Source organism: Spermophilus citellus, assembly GCF_964194105.1.
Source record: "Spermophilus citellus genome assembly, chromosome: 4".
Lineage (NCBI taxonomy): Eukaryota > Metazoa > Chordata > Mammalia > Rodentia > Sciuridae > Spermophilus > Spermophilus citellus.
Window position 1 is genome coordinate 227,327,833 of NC_138185.1, and position 12,577 is coordinate 227,340,409.

The 12,577-nt window shown below is 62.4% G+C and overlaps 1 protein-coding gene across 3 annotated transcripts; it reads left to right on the forward strand.

Annotated features, from left to right (window-relative positions):
- The first annotated feature begins 1,248 nt into the window (after positions 1-1,248).
- On the forward strand, positions 1,249-6,438 carry CRIP2 (cysteine rich protein 2). 3 transcript variants are annotated; one of them, XM_081291593.1, is made up of 8 exons: positions 1,563-1,623; positions 4,391-4,485; positions 4,553-4,610; positions 4,774-4,914; positions 4,995-5,063; positions 5,145-5,239; positions 5,666-5,723; positions 5,819-6,438. In XM_081291593.1, the coding sequence occupies exons 1-8, from the start codon at positions 1,581-1,583 to the stop codon at positions 5,884-5,886; spliced, it is 627 nt and encodes a 208-aa protein (XP_081147719.1). In that variant the 5' UTR covers positions 1,563-1,580; the 3' UTR covers positions 5,887-6,438. The 3 variants fall into 3 exon arrangements, with proteins under 3 accessions (XP_081147720.1, XP_081147719.1, XP_081147721.1); XM_081291594.1 differs by lacking the exon at positions 4,391-4,485 and having other exon boundaries at positions 1,249-1,623; XM_081291595.1 differs by lacking the exon at positions 1,563-1,623 and having other exon boundaries at positions 4,394-4,485; positions 4,540-4,610.
- Positions 6,439-12,577: the final 6,139 nt, after the last annotated feature.

Sequence of the window (12,577 nt, forward strand, 5' to 3'; positions counted from 1 at the left end):
TGTCCTTCCAGAAAACACAGTCCTGCAAATATCAAGAAGTAGAGTGCTGTCAAGGGGGTGGTGCCCAAGTCCCCCCTTGGCTCCCAAGCTGGGGAAGGAGCTGGAGGGTACGGTAATGGGTACCAAGTGGAGGTCAGGGGGACATGAATCCAGGCTGAGCCATGAGCTGGTGGTGAATGAAAGGACCCTGCCCAGGAAGGCACTGGCTGAATGCTCCCTGCCCCCATCTCTCACCTTGGCAGTCCAGAGGTGCCCAGGGGGAGCTGGTCAGGCTGGTCAGTCAGGCTTTGGGGGGTGCATGTTTTGGTGCTGCCATTGCCATGGAAACGGCAGTGGCAGCCTGGTGTGTGCCAGGATGGGGGAAGGGAACCAGGGGAGGCCACTGCTACCTGGATCCTGGAAGGGGTGACGAAGCCACTTGGCCCAGACCTCAGGCCGGGCAGAGGCACCAGGCAGAGGAAATGAGGCGGACCTCAAGGTCTGGCACGGAGCAGTGAAGAGTTGGCTGCCCAGACTGGGGCTTGGATGAGGAGTGTGAGGGTTGTTTCTGGGCCCCAGGTCCCAGCTGGGCAGTGGGCTGAGAAGGACGACTGAGTAGACATCTGGGGGTCCGGAGGCCTTTGTCTTGGGGCAGATCCTTCTGGGGTCCAGGATGGAGGCAGGTAGAGGTTGGAGAGGTCAGGCAGGCCCCTGGTAGAGAGGACAGTGGTTTGCAGGGGGATGGTTCTGAGGAATAGGCAGGGTGGGAGACACCATCTGATTGGCAGGATCTCAGGCTGCCCAGCCCTATGGAACGCTTTGGGGCCAGGAGCCTGGAACTTAGAGGCCCTGGGACTAGGAAAGAAAGTAGCCTGGAACTCGCAGATGGGCGTGTCAGCCCTCAGCAGCCGGCTCGGAGGGCACTCGCAGCGGCCCCACTGCCCGAGTGGGAGTGCGTGTGGAGCAGCCTTTGTGCGCGAGTGCGCCCGCGGCCCCCTCGTCCCTGCGCCGGCGCAGGCCGCCCCCTCCCGGCTCCCCACCCTTCCAGCCGTTTCTCGCGCTGTTTTTGGAAGTGGCGGTGCCTCCCTGCGAGTCCCGCCCGCCCGCCTTCAGCACCACAGACAGGACCGCTGGGCCCCGCCCGGAACCCGACGCCCAGCGCCGCGCAGCTGTTGCTGTGGAAACCGGGCAACAAAGGGAGGCGGTGTCGCGCGGCGGGTGGGGGTGGGTCGGCGCCCCGCGCGCGACCCCCCCGCCGCGACTCTGCCAGGCGCCGGGGGCGGGGGCGGAGGACCCTGGACGGGTTCGCAGGGGGCACGCGCCGGCCCGAAGACCCGTTGTTGCCGTGGAAACGCTGAGGCGGGCCCCAGAGACCCGCGGAGCAAGCGGGTCTGGGCGCTGGGCAGGGTCGCCTTTCGCCCGCGGCAGGTGCGCCCCGCCCGCTGCATCTCCGGCGTCCGGCGGCCCGGGGGGCGGGCTCCCGAGGCCCCGCCTGGCCGCGGAGCCAATGACGGGCGGGGGGCCGGAGGGCGGGGCCGACTCGGGCGGCAGCGCGGAGACGAGCGCGGGCGGAGGGCGCGGACAGATCGGGCGCACACACCATGGCCTCCAAGTGCCCCAAGTGCGACAAGACGGTGTACTTCGGTGAGTGTCCGCCCGCCGCCAGTCCCCCGCTGCACAACCGCGCCCCGCGGTGCGCTCGGGTTGGGGTGCGCGGCTGGAGCCCGGCTCTCCTAGCTACCCACGCGGGTGCGGCCAGAGGGTGCGGCCCGCGCAGGGCGGGGGCAGCCACGCCAAGCCCTGGGAGCTGCGGGTGGGGGCCGGTGGGGTGCGGGACCCTAAGCCCTAAAGCCATTTCCTCCAATGACGACCCCGCCCGTGGGGCAGGGTCTTGGGCGCTCTGCGGAGCGGACGCATCGCTGATCTCCGGCGGCGGCGCCACCCGGGGCGGGGTCGGGCGGGGTTGCGCGCTCCGGTCGTTCCTGGTCGTACCCCTCGGTCCCAGCCGGCTGCCCTTCCAGGCCCTGGCTCGCTTGGACCCAAGCAGTGACCCCAGAGCCCACTTGCTTCTACCCAGGCCGCTGGCCTAGGTCTGGGCTGCGTTGTTGGGACTTAGTCCAAGCGGGGGCGACCTTGGCCTCCGCCTCCAGCATGTCCCAACGAGTTCCTTTCCTTAGCGAGGTACCCCCGCAGTTTCACACCGGGGTGGAGGTGGGAGTGCTACAAAAGTCCTCACGGACTTGAGTTATGGGTGGCCTGGACCCCAGCCTTTTGGATGTCAGGACCGCTAGGGCAGGAGGCAGTATTAGGCAGCGGGTCTGGTCTCTTCCAGGCAGTCCCTTCTTTCAGATGTCCATCCAGACCCCTAACCTGTTCACTCACATCCTTGGGCTGCCCTGGGATAGCCCTGCTCCTTCTGACTGAGTCCCCACTTTCTCAGGGCAGCAAAGTCCCTGCCTATTGACAGAGGACAGACATAGCACCAGAAATGAGGATAGCAGAAGGGTAGAACAGACAGGGTCTGCCAGCGGGTGGTCAGAGGAAGCCACTGGCTTCCCCAGCCGACAGGAGGAGGAGGAGGAGAGGCCACACTGCTGTTTGCTGTTCCCAGAGGGGAGGGACCGGATTTGGCCTGAAGTGTTTTGGCTTGGCCAGGAGCTGAGGGGCTTCCTGCTTCCTCCTCAGGAGCTGGCCCAGCCCTCAGTCCCTGTCCAAAGAGGGCTTGTCCCTACAAGGCTCAGGGTGAGGAGCAGAGGCCAGGGCCCTCGCAGTCTGGCTGTTCATGACTTTATCCCAGACCCCAGCTTAGGATTCTCTGGAGCCTTGGCCAACAAGCAACCCGGAAAAAGATCTCTGCCACTTGGAAGAGAGGAAAACAAGCTCCTCAGCCCCAGAGGCTCTGTCCTGCCTGAAAGCCCTGAAGGCAGGGGTCCAGAGCCCTGCCCACTCCACCACCAGGCTGCAGCCCAGCACCCCCGCTACGCAGACCCCAGCCAGGACATCCTAGAGGAACCTTAGGATTTGTGCCTGTGTCCCCGAGAACGCATGTGACCTGGTGGGGAGCCCTTTCCCTTCCAGGCTATTAGACTTGATCGATTCTGTGTTCCCAGCTCAAGTCGATGTGGCCATCGACTCAGCCAATGGGTCTGAGGGTCAGTTCCCTGCCCCCACATGGCCCATGGCCCAGAGCTGGCCAGAGGAGCCTGGTTCTGGCAGCCCTGGATTGCAGCTGCCGCAACCGCCGTTTGCGATCTCAACGACTTTCTTATCGCAGTGCTAGGAGAGGATGCCAGGCTGGGGAGAGGACCAAGCCCCCCTCCACCCAGCCAGCTCCTGTCTGCCTTGGGGTGGACACAGTGGGGGCCCTGGCTGATGGTGTCAGGGGAAGATGAGCAGGTACTCCTCTCTGGAGGTGGGGGCGGGTCCTGGAGGATGGCCTTTCCCCGAGTTCTGGAGAACCAGCACTTGGGGCCCTGTACTGAGGAACCTGAAGCACCTAGTCTTGTGGCCCAGATCAGTACCCCAGGCCTCTCGAGGTAGGCTATACCCTGCCAGGGCTCCATTCTCTACCTCTTGCCAGGTTTGCCAGGGTTCTGGCCCAGATGGCGTGCACTGGGCCACACTGTGAGTGGGAACTAAAGAGCTGCTGGTCCTCTACCCAGCGGAGCTGGGGCCACAGCCCAGGGCCATGACACCCTCCTCAGCCTCCAGTCTAGCCCCTTCCCTCTGGAATTCCGGCTCTGCTCCAGCCCTTCTTCCTGCCCTCTTCTCCACCCTTTTCCTGCTTTACTCCCATGGGGAGGCCCAGCTTCTGTCCACTTGGAGGCCCACGCTTCCGCCCTTTGGAAGGTGGTGGCTCAGCAGCCTGAGCTCCCAGAGTGGGGATAGTGGGCACCCCATTCTCAGCAGCTGGTCTCAGACCTTTGGCACCAAAGTGGCAGCCGGAGGAGACAGGGTGGGGGAGGGCCCAGAATGATGGAGCCAAATATAGACAGATGGGTCCTGCTGGGGTCACAAGGAGGCCAGGGGCTGCTCCCTCTGCAGCCAGCCTCTGCCAGCTCCACAGGGCCCTTATGGGGTGGGGGTTGGTGACGTGTGCAGGAGAACAGATGTGGGGGAGGCAGGTGTGTGTGAGACAGGTGTTTGAGGGAGGTTCAGGTGTAAGCAGGTTCAGTCAAAACAGACATTGAGGGCATAAAAGGTGCTCCATCTGGGACCACTTACAAATGACAAGGACCTGGAGGGAGAGCAGGGGCTGGCCTAGGTGATGGGATTTTCCCAAGAGGGAAGCCCGCTCAGCTTGGAGCCCCTGAAGTGGGAGACAGCCAGGTGGGGCCTGGAAGCTGCAGGACTGGGAAGGGGACTGGGAAGGGTAGGTCCAGTGGCTGCCCTGACCCTCTGCTGCCCGCAGCTGAGAAAGTGAGCTCCCTGGGCAAGGATTGGCACAAGTTCTGCCTCAAGTGTGAGCGCTGCAACAAGACGCTGACCCCGGGGGGCCATGCTGAGGTAAGGTCAGCCCTGGGGAGGCGGGCAGGGCCGCAGCTCCTCGCCCTAACCCAGCCTCTCTGCCTAGCATGACGGGAAGCCCTTCTGCCACAAACCCTGCTACGCCACACTGTTTGGACCCAAAGGTGAGTGCTGCGCTGGCGGACTGCCACGGGCTTGCCCCCTGGGGTTCCGGGTGGCCTGGAGGCCACAGAGCCCTGGGAGGGCTGTCTTCTGAGAAGCTTCAGGTGCGATGGGAGGGTGGGCCATGGGCACTGGCCACCCAGCTGATGTGCCTGCCACCCGCAGGCGTGAATATTGGGGGTGCTGGCTCCTACATCTATGAGAAGCCCCTGGCTGAGGGCCCTCAGGTCACCGGCCCCATCGAGGTGCCAGTGGTCCGAGCTGAGGAGCGGAAGGCCAGCGGTCCCACTAAGGGGCCCAGCAGAGGTGGGTTGGGCACCGCCAGGGGGCAGATGTGGGTGGGTGTAGGTGGCAGCGGTCCCCCTGACCCAGCTCCACACCCCCAGCCTCCAGCGTGACCACGTTCACTGGGGAGCCCAACATGTGTCCTCGCTGCAACAAAAGGGTCTACTTTGGTGAGTGATGGTGCCCGGCCCCAGCCTTGGGGAGCTTGTGCCCTGCGCTGTGCTGGACTTCATGCTTCTCCTCCCTCCTAGCCGAGAAGGTGACATCTCTGGGCAAGGACTGGCACCGGCCCTGTCTGCGCTGCGAGCGCTGCTCAAAGACACTGACCCCAGGCGGGCACGCGGAGGTGAGGCACTGGAATTGGGGCACATGAGGAGAGGGAGGGCTGTGTGAGGACTCAGGGGCCTAAGCCCTTGGGCAGGGGCGTGTCATTGGGACGCAAGAGCCCCAGGGGCTGGACAGGAGCACATGGCTGGGGACTACCTTGGCCTACATGTGGGAGACTTGGCGATGGCGATGGCTGCAGCTGCTGGGAGAGGCCCTAGGGGAGCCCGCAGGCTGAGGGCTGCCCCCTGGTGGCCAGGCGGAGACTCACCCTGCACATGCTGGGTGAGGAGTGCTGGTGGTCACCCCCCCCCCCACTGCCAAAGAGAGTGGGCCTGGACATGGCCTTGTTAGCCTGAGGGCTCTTGGGGGGAGGCCGCAGGTGACAGTGGTCTCTGTCCCTGGGGAGGGGAGGGTTATGCCAGCACGCTCCTCATCCTGTCCACAGCATGACGGCCAGCCTTACTGCCACAAGCCCTGCTATGGCATACTGTTTGGACCCAAGGGTGAGTGTGGCCAGGTGTGGGTTGTGGGTGCCCCTCCTCTGCCCCAGGCCCCTGCTCCTTCCTTCCTTGACCACCCGGGCCTTCTTTCTCCACAGGAGTGAACACCGGGGCTGTGGGCAGCTACATCTATGACAGGGACCCGGAAGGCACGGTTCAGCCCTAGGCCCACAGCCCCTCAGAGGGGCAGGGCCTGTCTGCCTTCTGCTGGACCCTTCCCCAGGCCCCCTCCTTGGCTCTGTGGGGGACAGTGGTCTGCTGCCAGTCCTGCCTCAGTGCATCCTGCCGCAAGCCCCAGGCCTGAGTGTTGGAGCGGAGCCTGAGTGGTGGTTCCCAGAGCAGCGCCCATGTCCAGCCCTGTTCTTGGTGTGTCAGACCCTCATGGTGCCTCGTGTGTCACTCACTGCCCCCTCCATTGCCGAGTGTGTCCCCATGCCCAGCATTCTCTGTGTGTCTGTCCCTATGTGTCCCCAAGTCCCTGGTGCTCTCTGAGGAAGTTGTGCTGCTCCCTACTTACTGCCCGTTCCTGCCCACCAGTATTGTTTATGCTCCAGCTTGCCGGTGATGGCCACAAGCTCACGGTGTCCTTAGGGCAGGGCAGAGCCCTGCCAGGAACCCTCTGCCTGGCTCCCGCACTGCCCGCTCACCCACTTCTCTCATGGCTCTCACTTAGCTGCTAAGACTTTTGCTGTCAATAAAAGGTTTGAGGATCATAGAACCCAGTGCCATGGATGTGTATCCAGGACAGAATCCCTTTGTCCTGCCCAAGATGCTTCCAACCAGTGCCCCTGGGCCTGGCTTCTGGTGGGGTTGAGATGTTTCTGAAGCAGGGCCTGGTTTTGGGCAGTGGTAGCATCACTGAGATGGGGTGGGCAGCAGGAGGCACACCTGTGCAGAGGTGAGAGGGGATGGGCGGGGTCCAACAGGATGTGGCTCTGGGTCATGATGAGATCTTGCAGGGGAGCCTGGTCTCTGGAAACAGCTGCAGCCATCAGAACCAGGTGGTGTAGGAGGGGTGGGTCTTGAGAACAGGCAGAGGAGGGAAGGGGAATTGGTGACCAGAGGAGTCCTGGGCAGAGAATGGGGAGCTGATGAGGGGTGTGTAGGTGCCAAGGTGGACAGGCAGCCTGGGTGGGCTGGGAGGTCAGCAGTCAGGCCAGGCTCCGCCATGGCTGTTTTCCCCTGCTGCAGTCTGCAGGATGAACCCTTCGTGAACTTAGTCTGCCTCAGGTGTGCAGGGTGACTCAGGGACAGAATGAGGGTGGTCATTTCTAGGTGAGGGTTTGCGGGTTCAATCCCTGCCTAAGTGGATTGGCAATAATACCAGAGTTCTGGCCTCCCCTCGGGTTCAGACTACCCTGCTCACAGCGCTCCCTCCGCCTACTACCCTCAGCGCCCACCAGAGGGCACCCCTGCCCTTGGGCTCCGCGCTCTGGGTGTCGCTGGACTCGCAGCCAGACCCGCCCGGCGGGCTGCTGCTCCTGCTTTGCACCCCACCCAGGATACCTGGCCCATCTGAAGCTACCGGGCGTGGTCACCTCGGGGACATCCAAGGCCTGTTCTGGGTCCCCAGCTCGCCGTCCAGGCCATCGGCCAGGGGGTGGCTGAACCCGGACTCTGCATGTATTGTCTTACAAGCAGCTTCCGCGGCTGGCTCTGGGGTCTGGCAGTGTCTCCCCTGCCCCCGTCTGGGTTGCTGCCAGGATGTGCGTCTAGCGGCCCATAGTGGCGGCCGCTTCCCATCCCAAGCGGACGCAGGTCCGGCAGCGCGCGGGACTCCTGCTCAGAGGCGCAGCGAGACCCCCAGCCCCGCCTTGTCGCCCCTCCTGCCGGGACAAGTTCTCGCGGACAGGGGTGCGTGCGGACGCAGGCTGGGGATGGGGGTGCTGCCGAGCACGCAGCGGGCCCTGCAGCCTCCGCTGAAACTATGGAGGGGCCCTCCCCAAATCTTCAGCCGGTCAGTGGCATATTACGGCAAGGAGACCCCCCCGCCCTGGACTTGGGGTGATTGAGAACCAGGGGTCATTCCAAGTAGATCAGCTCCTGGCTCTACGGGCCGGACTGCTCCCCGTCTCAGGCTCAGCAGGGCGGGACTTGCCGGTTTCCTGCCGGGGAAGACGACGCTGCAGTGTTTGTTTCCAAGGGGTTGTCATGGAAACTGGGCGGCACAGCAACTGTTTGTCTGAGCCTTGTTGCTGGGCGGTGTCCGATGCACCACCAAGACACCTCTTTGGTGGCACTAGCTCCAGACGCCCCCAAGATGGACGGGAGGGGGGAATGGGTGTCTTTGTCCCTGGGAGCACGGCCCTCTCCCCCACCCACTGAGAGGCTGGGTTTGCGTGCACCCGCCCTCACACTCAAGCAGTGAGGCTGCTCAAAAATGCCATGTGACCACCTCACTCCCAGTTCAGGACCCCTGGACCCTCATACCCAGGCCACTCTGCTCAACTAGCTGAGCCTGGAGAGCTGGTCTGTGCATGCCCCCCCCATGCTTCCCAGTTGCACCCTACCCCACTGCGCCATTTAGTGGCTGACTTCCCTGCCAGGTGTCCGTCCCAACCCCCCCCCCCACCTCTCCCCTGCCTCTGACTCAAGCTGCTCCCATATCTGCATCTCAGTGAGGCAGCTCAGCCTGAGGCTCCCTGTGTCCCCACTTCCTGAGTTCCAAACTCCCAGCACCCACCCTCCAGGCTCATCTCAGCGTCCTCTGGGCCAGTGACCCTGGCATCAGCCCTGGCACCCTTCTCCCCAGAGACTTCCCCAGCTCTTGGCTCCTTGACCCTATCCAGTTCAGGGTAGCTTCCTCTGGCCTCTATAGGAATTGTGGTAACATGACTCCTTCCTGCCCCTGGGTCTGGCTCACTGGCTTCTGGCTGCAGCCTGGGAGGCTGGATATCAAGAAAATAGCATGTTCCAGAGCCCTGGGCTCTGTGCTGTTGGCTAGGGACCAAAGTGGCCAGGTGTGGGCAGCCCTTTTCCCCAGGGCCTGACTGGTTTTGGGTTTGGCTCAGGGCCATAAACAGGGCCTCAGCTGCTGGGCTGTAAGTCTGGAATTTGAGGTGGTTCTGCTTGGGCTTTGGTTCTAGGAAGCCAACTGGGCATCAAGCCCAGCCACAAGGAAGGGGAGGGCAGGACACCCCATCTGGCCAGACTCTGAGCCCTAGGCAGAGGGTGCAGCCCCACTAGCAGAGGCCGTACCCTTTGCATCACCCCAACAGCTATGTCGCTTTCAGGAGAGGAAAAAAACTGTCTACCTAGGCCCAAGGTATGATACCTGCAGGGCAGAGAGACCTGTCTGGGAATCACAATGTCCAGTCTCTCCTCACGCTCACTCCAGTATGTGTCCCAGCAGGTCAGCCCTGGGGCCAGATCTCAGGCCTGACAGCCTTCCCAGGAGACAAACTACTGAAAATAGGCCCTGGGAACTTGCGAATGTCCTGGACTGGGCCTGGAGGAGGGGCAGGGCGGGTGGACCCTGGGGCGGCCTGAGCCTGGTCTGGCCCCGGGCTCAGCATACTTTCCAGCGGCAAGTGCTGGCAGAGCAGGTATCTGAGTGCAAAGAACACAGGGCAGGCCCAGCTGCCTTGGGGGACATCTTCACTGTCCACACCCTGAGCTGGGCACAAGGCTAGGTGCTGGGTGAGGGCTTCAGGGATGTGAAGGTGGCTGCTGGAGGCAAAGGCAAACAGCACACTCTGCCAAGGAAGGGCCACCAGGGGCCCTTACCCAGAGGCTGAACTTTCCCGATGGGGGTGGATGACAGGATTCCTCAGCGGTCACTGGGCCCCAGAGGGCCCAGCCCTGCCTTCTCTGGGCGGCCAGCTGAGGGCGCAGGGGCGTGTGCAGAGAGAAGGCTGGGCAGATGAGAAGGAATCTGCCCCCACCCCTCCAGGTCTTAGGGCCCTCGAGCCGTGCTGGTACAGGGCAGAATGTTCTGGCACACAGGCACCCAGGGCAACAGGTAGGGGTGCTCAGTGTCCTGTCCTGCCCACCACACTGCCTTCCATTGATGCGACGTGTTCCAGTAGCACCTGGCAGGGGGTGGAGCTGCCAGGGCCTTCACCTGGACCAGTGGTCCTGAGTCAGGTCGACCCCTTGGATCTGGTCATGGCCCTCCTCCACTGGCAGCCTAGGTCAGAAGGGACCAGGTGAACTGAAGCAAGAGGCTTTACACCTAGGTGGGGGCTGCAGCCTCAGGGAGGCTGTAGGGCCCCCGCTGGGCCTGGGCATGGGGACTGGTGGCCTGCAACTGATGAGGGGTCCCCACATCCACAGGTAGGGTGGGTGGGGGCACATCAGCCTGTGGCTGAAGTTTTGGGAGAGTTCCAGGGAGAGGGTGTTGGTGTGTGTGTGCGCGCACGTGTGTGTCTTTGTATGTGCATGTTTATGTGTGTGTCTAAGCGTGCGCATCTGGAAAAACTGCTGCGTGTCCAACTCAGCGGGTGCTGCCCCAGGGCTCCCCCGCCTGGTATTCTTCTCCCCACCCAGTGGACATGGCAACGGGAAATAACAGCAGGGAAGGCCAGGAAGGACTCAGGATCTGGTTTCAGGGGTGGGGGCACCCTGGGCAGGGCAGGGTTGGAGTCCGGTATGGGAGAAAGAGCCATCCCTAGGGCGGGGCAGTGGAAGGGGGACAAGGACCAGGTCATTTCTGCCACCTGCCCCAGAAAATGTCCCTCTGAGAGGAGCTGTGAAGCACCTTCCCAGGAGCCCCAGGGTAGGTTTGGGGTGGAGGCCAGACAGAAATGTGTGTAGCCATGTAATCTGAGAGACCCTCCGCACAACACCAGACACACCTGATGGACGCAGCCCCACACAGGTATATCTGTAGGGGCCAGGACACGTGCGTGCACGTGTGTGTGTGTGTGTTGTACAGGCATCCAGTCCCTCCAGCTGCTGCAGTGCCTGATCCTGGCGGAGGCGGAGGTGGAGGAGCTGTGCCAGGGGCCGTGGCCTCCACCCACACACGTCCACGATTGGCAGTGGCTGGTCTTCTTTATAAACAGCAAAGTGGGTGTGTCCCGGGTGTGGTCAGGTTCCAAGGGCCTACAGTAGTAAGATCCCCCTGCCCAAGACTGTCCTGGCCCTCCGGGGCCTCCCTCCAGTGGCCAGGGGCCCTGCTTGATCCTCCTCTTTCTGTCCTATGTTCCTGTTGCCCTTCCTGGCCCTTGCGGTCTTATCTCTGCTGTGCTGAGGACTGAGGTCAGGGGATAAAGGAAGTCAGGATTTGCCCTCTTAGGGCTGGGGACATAGCTGAGTTGGTAGAGCTCTTGCCCCGCATGCACAAGGCCCTGGGTTCAATCCCCAGCATCATGGAAAAGCAAAAAGAAAAAGGATTTGGCCTCTTGTTATCAGACTAGCCAAGGAGACTCTAAGGGGTGTGTTGGAGGTGGAGGATGGTTGTATTGGTGGCCTTCAGTCCAGGAACCACACAGTGGCTGGAGACTGGGGTCCTACCCCTTGCATATCCGTGTGCACCTCTGCTCTGGAAATCCCAGCTGACAAGGGTCTTTAGTATGTCCTTGAGGACTGCAGCACTCGCAGTACCTCAGCCCTGGGCAGTGACCTGAGGGGTCCCAGGGAGGATGGTGGGAACTGGTAAGTATTGTCAGGGGAAGGACTTGGCTTTGGGTTGTAGATATGGGGGACTCCCCAGAGTGTGGCCTCTGCAAGGGACACATGGAGCCTTGGTCATCTCACAACCCTGGGAACTCTGGCCCTCACTCCAGCTATGGCCCAGTGAGGAGCAGGGAGGGGGCATCCTGGGATGTTGGACCCATGGCCCTTCCTTTGAGTACTCTGGGGCAAGGTCAGGGGCCTGGGGCATCAGGGAGCCTGTCCTCCTGCTCTGCTTCAGGGACAGGGCCTGAAGAGGCCCAGAGTGATGCCTGGTGTTTTGAGATGGGTGTACTGAGTGGAAGTGGGTGCTGATAAGGGGGTTAAAGGGCAGGCAGTGCAGGGAGAGGAAGGGCCCATATGTGTGCCAGGGCCTGGATGGAGAGAAGGCTGAATACTTCCTGTGGGGGCCCCACAGAGCAGGAAGGACTTCTACGGAGAGGGTAGCCCTCTGCTCCAGGGGGAGGTGGGCCTGGCTGACAGTGACCCCAGCACAGGAGGGTTAGATAGAGGGATGGGCCAGGGCATCCCCACTGAGGCTGAGGCCTGGAATAAGGGAGGCTGGAAGCCCCAGCAGTCTCACCTTGGTGAGGCTGCAGATGCAACTCATACCCCAGGTATCTGTAGCCAGCACCAGCCCTCCTGATTCTCAACAGGCTGGGTCAGATGGTCTCTGGTTTCTGGCTGGCCCCCAATGTAGGCTGGAGACTTGGACCACTCTTGGTGCTGGGACACTCTCTGTAAAGATAAGGACCTTGGCCCCTGTCTCAGGTTCCCCCAGGCAATGGTTCCCGGGGCCTGGGTTCCTCTATCCTTGTGGAGGAGGGACTGCCATGGCCTGAAGTCCCCTCTTCCAAGTTCCCCAGGGACGTTCCGGCTGTGGTTCAGTGGACTTCCCAGAGAACAGCAGGGTGGGGGTGAGCTGGCACAGCTCAAGTGCCCCACCCACTCCCAGGGTCTGGAGGGAGGAGGCTCCTGGCCTCTTTGTGAGTGGGAGATCAGAGCAGGATTCCTGGAGAGGTACCAGACTGAGACTATGGGAATGTGTCCCCAACCTTCTTTCTAGAAGAGGGGCAGGGTCAAAGTACAGGAGGACAATCCTTTCATGCTAGTTTGCATCCGTCTGTATTTTAGAAGTGACTCGTTCCTTCCCTGGCTCCAGCTGATCTGGGGCTTTGGCGGGTGCCTGCGAGTTGCCACTAGGGACCTGGTAAGCCTTCCTGCAGAGGAGAGCCCCTTGC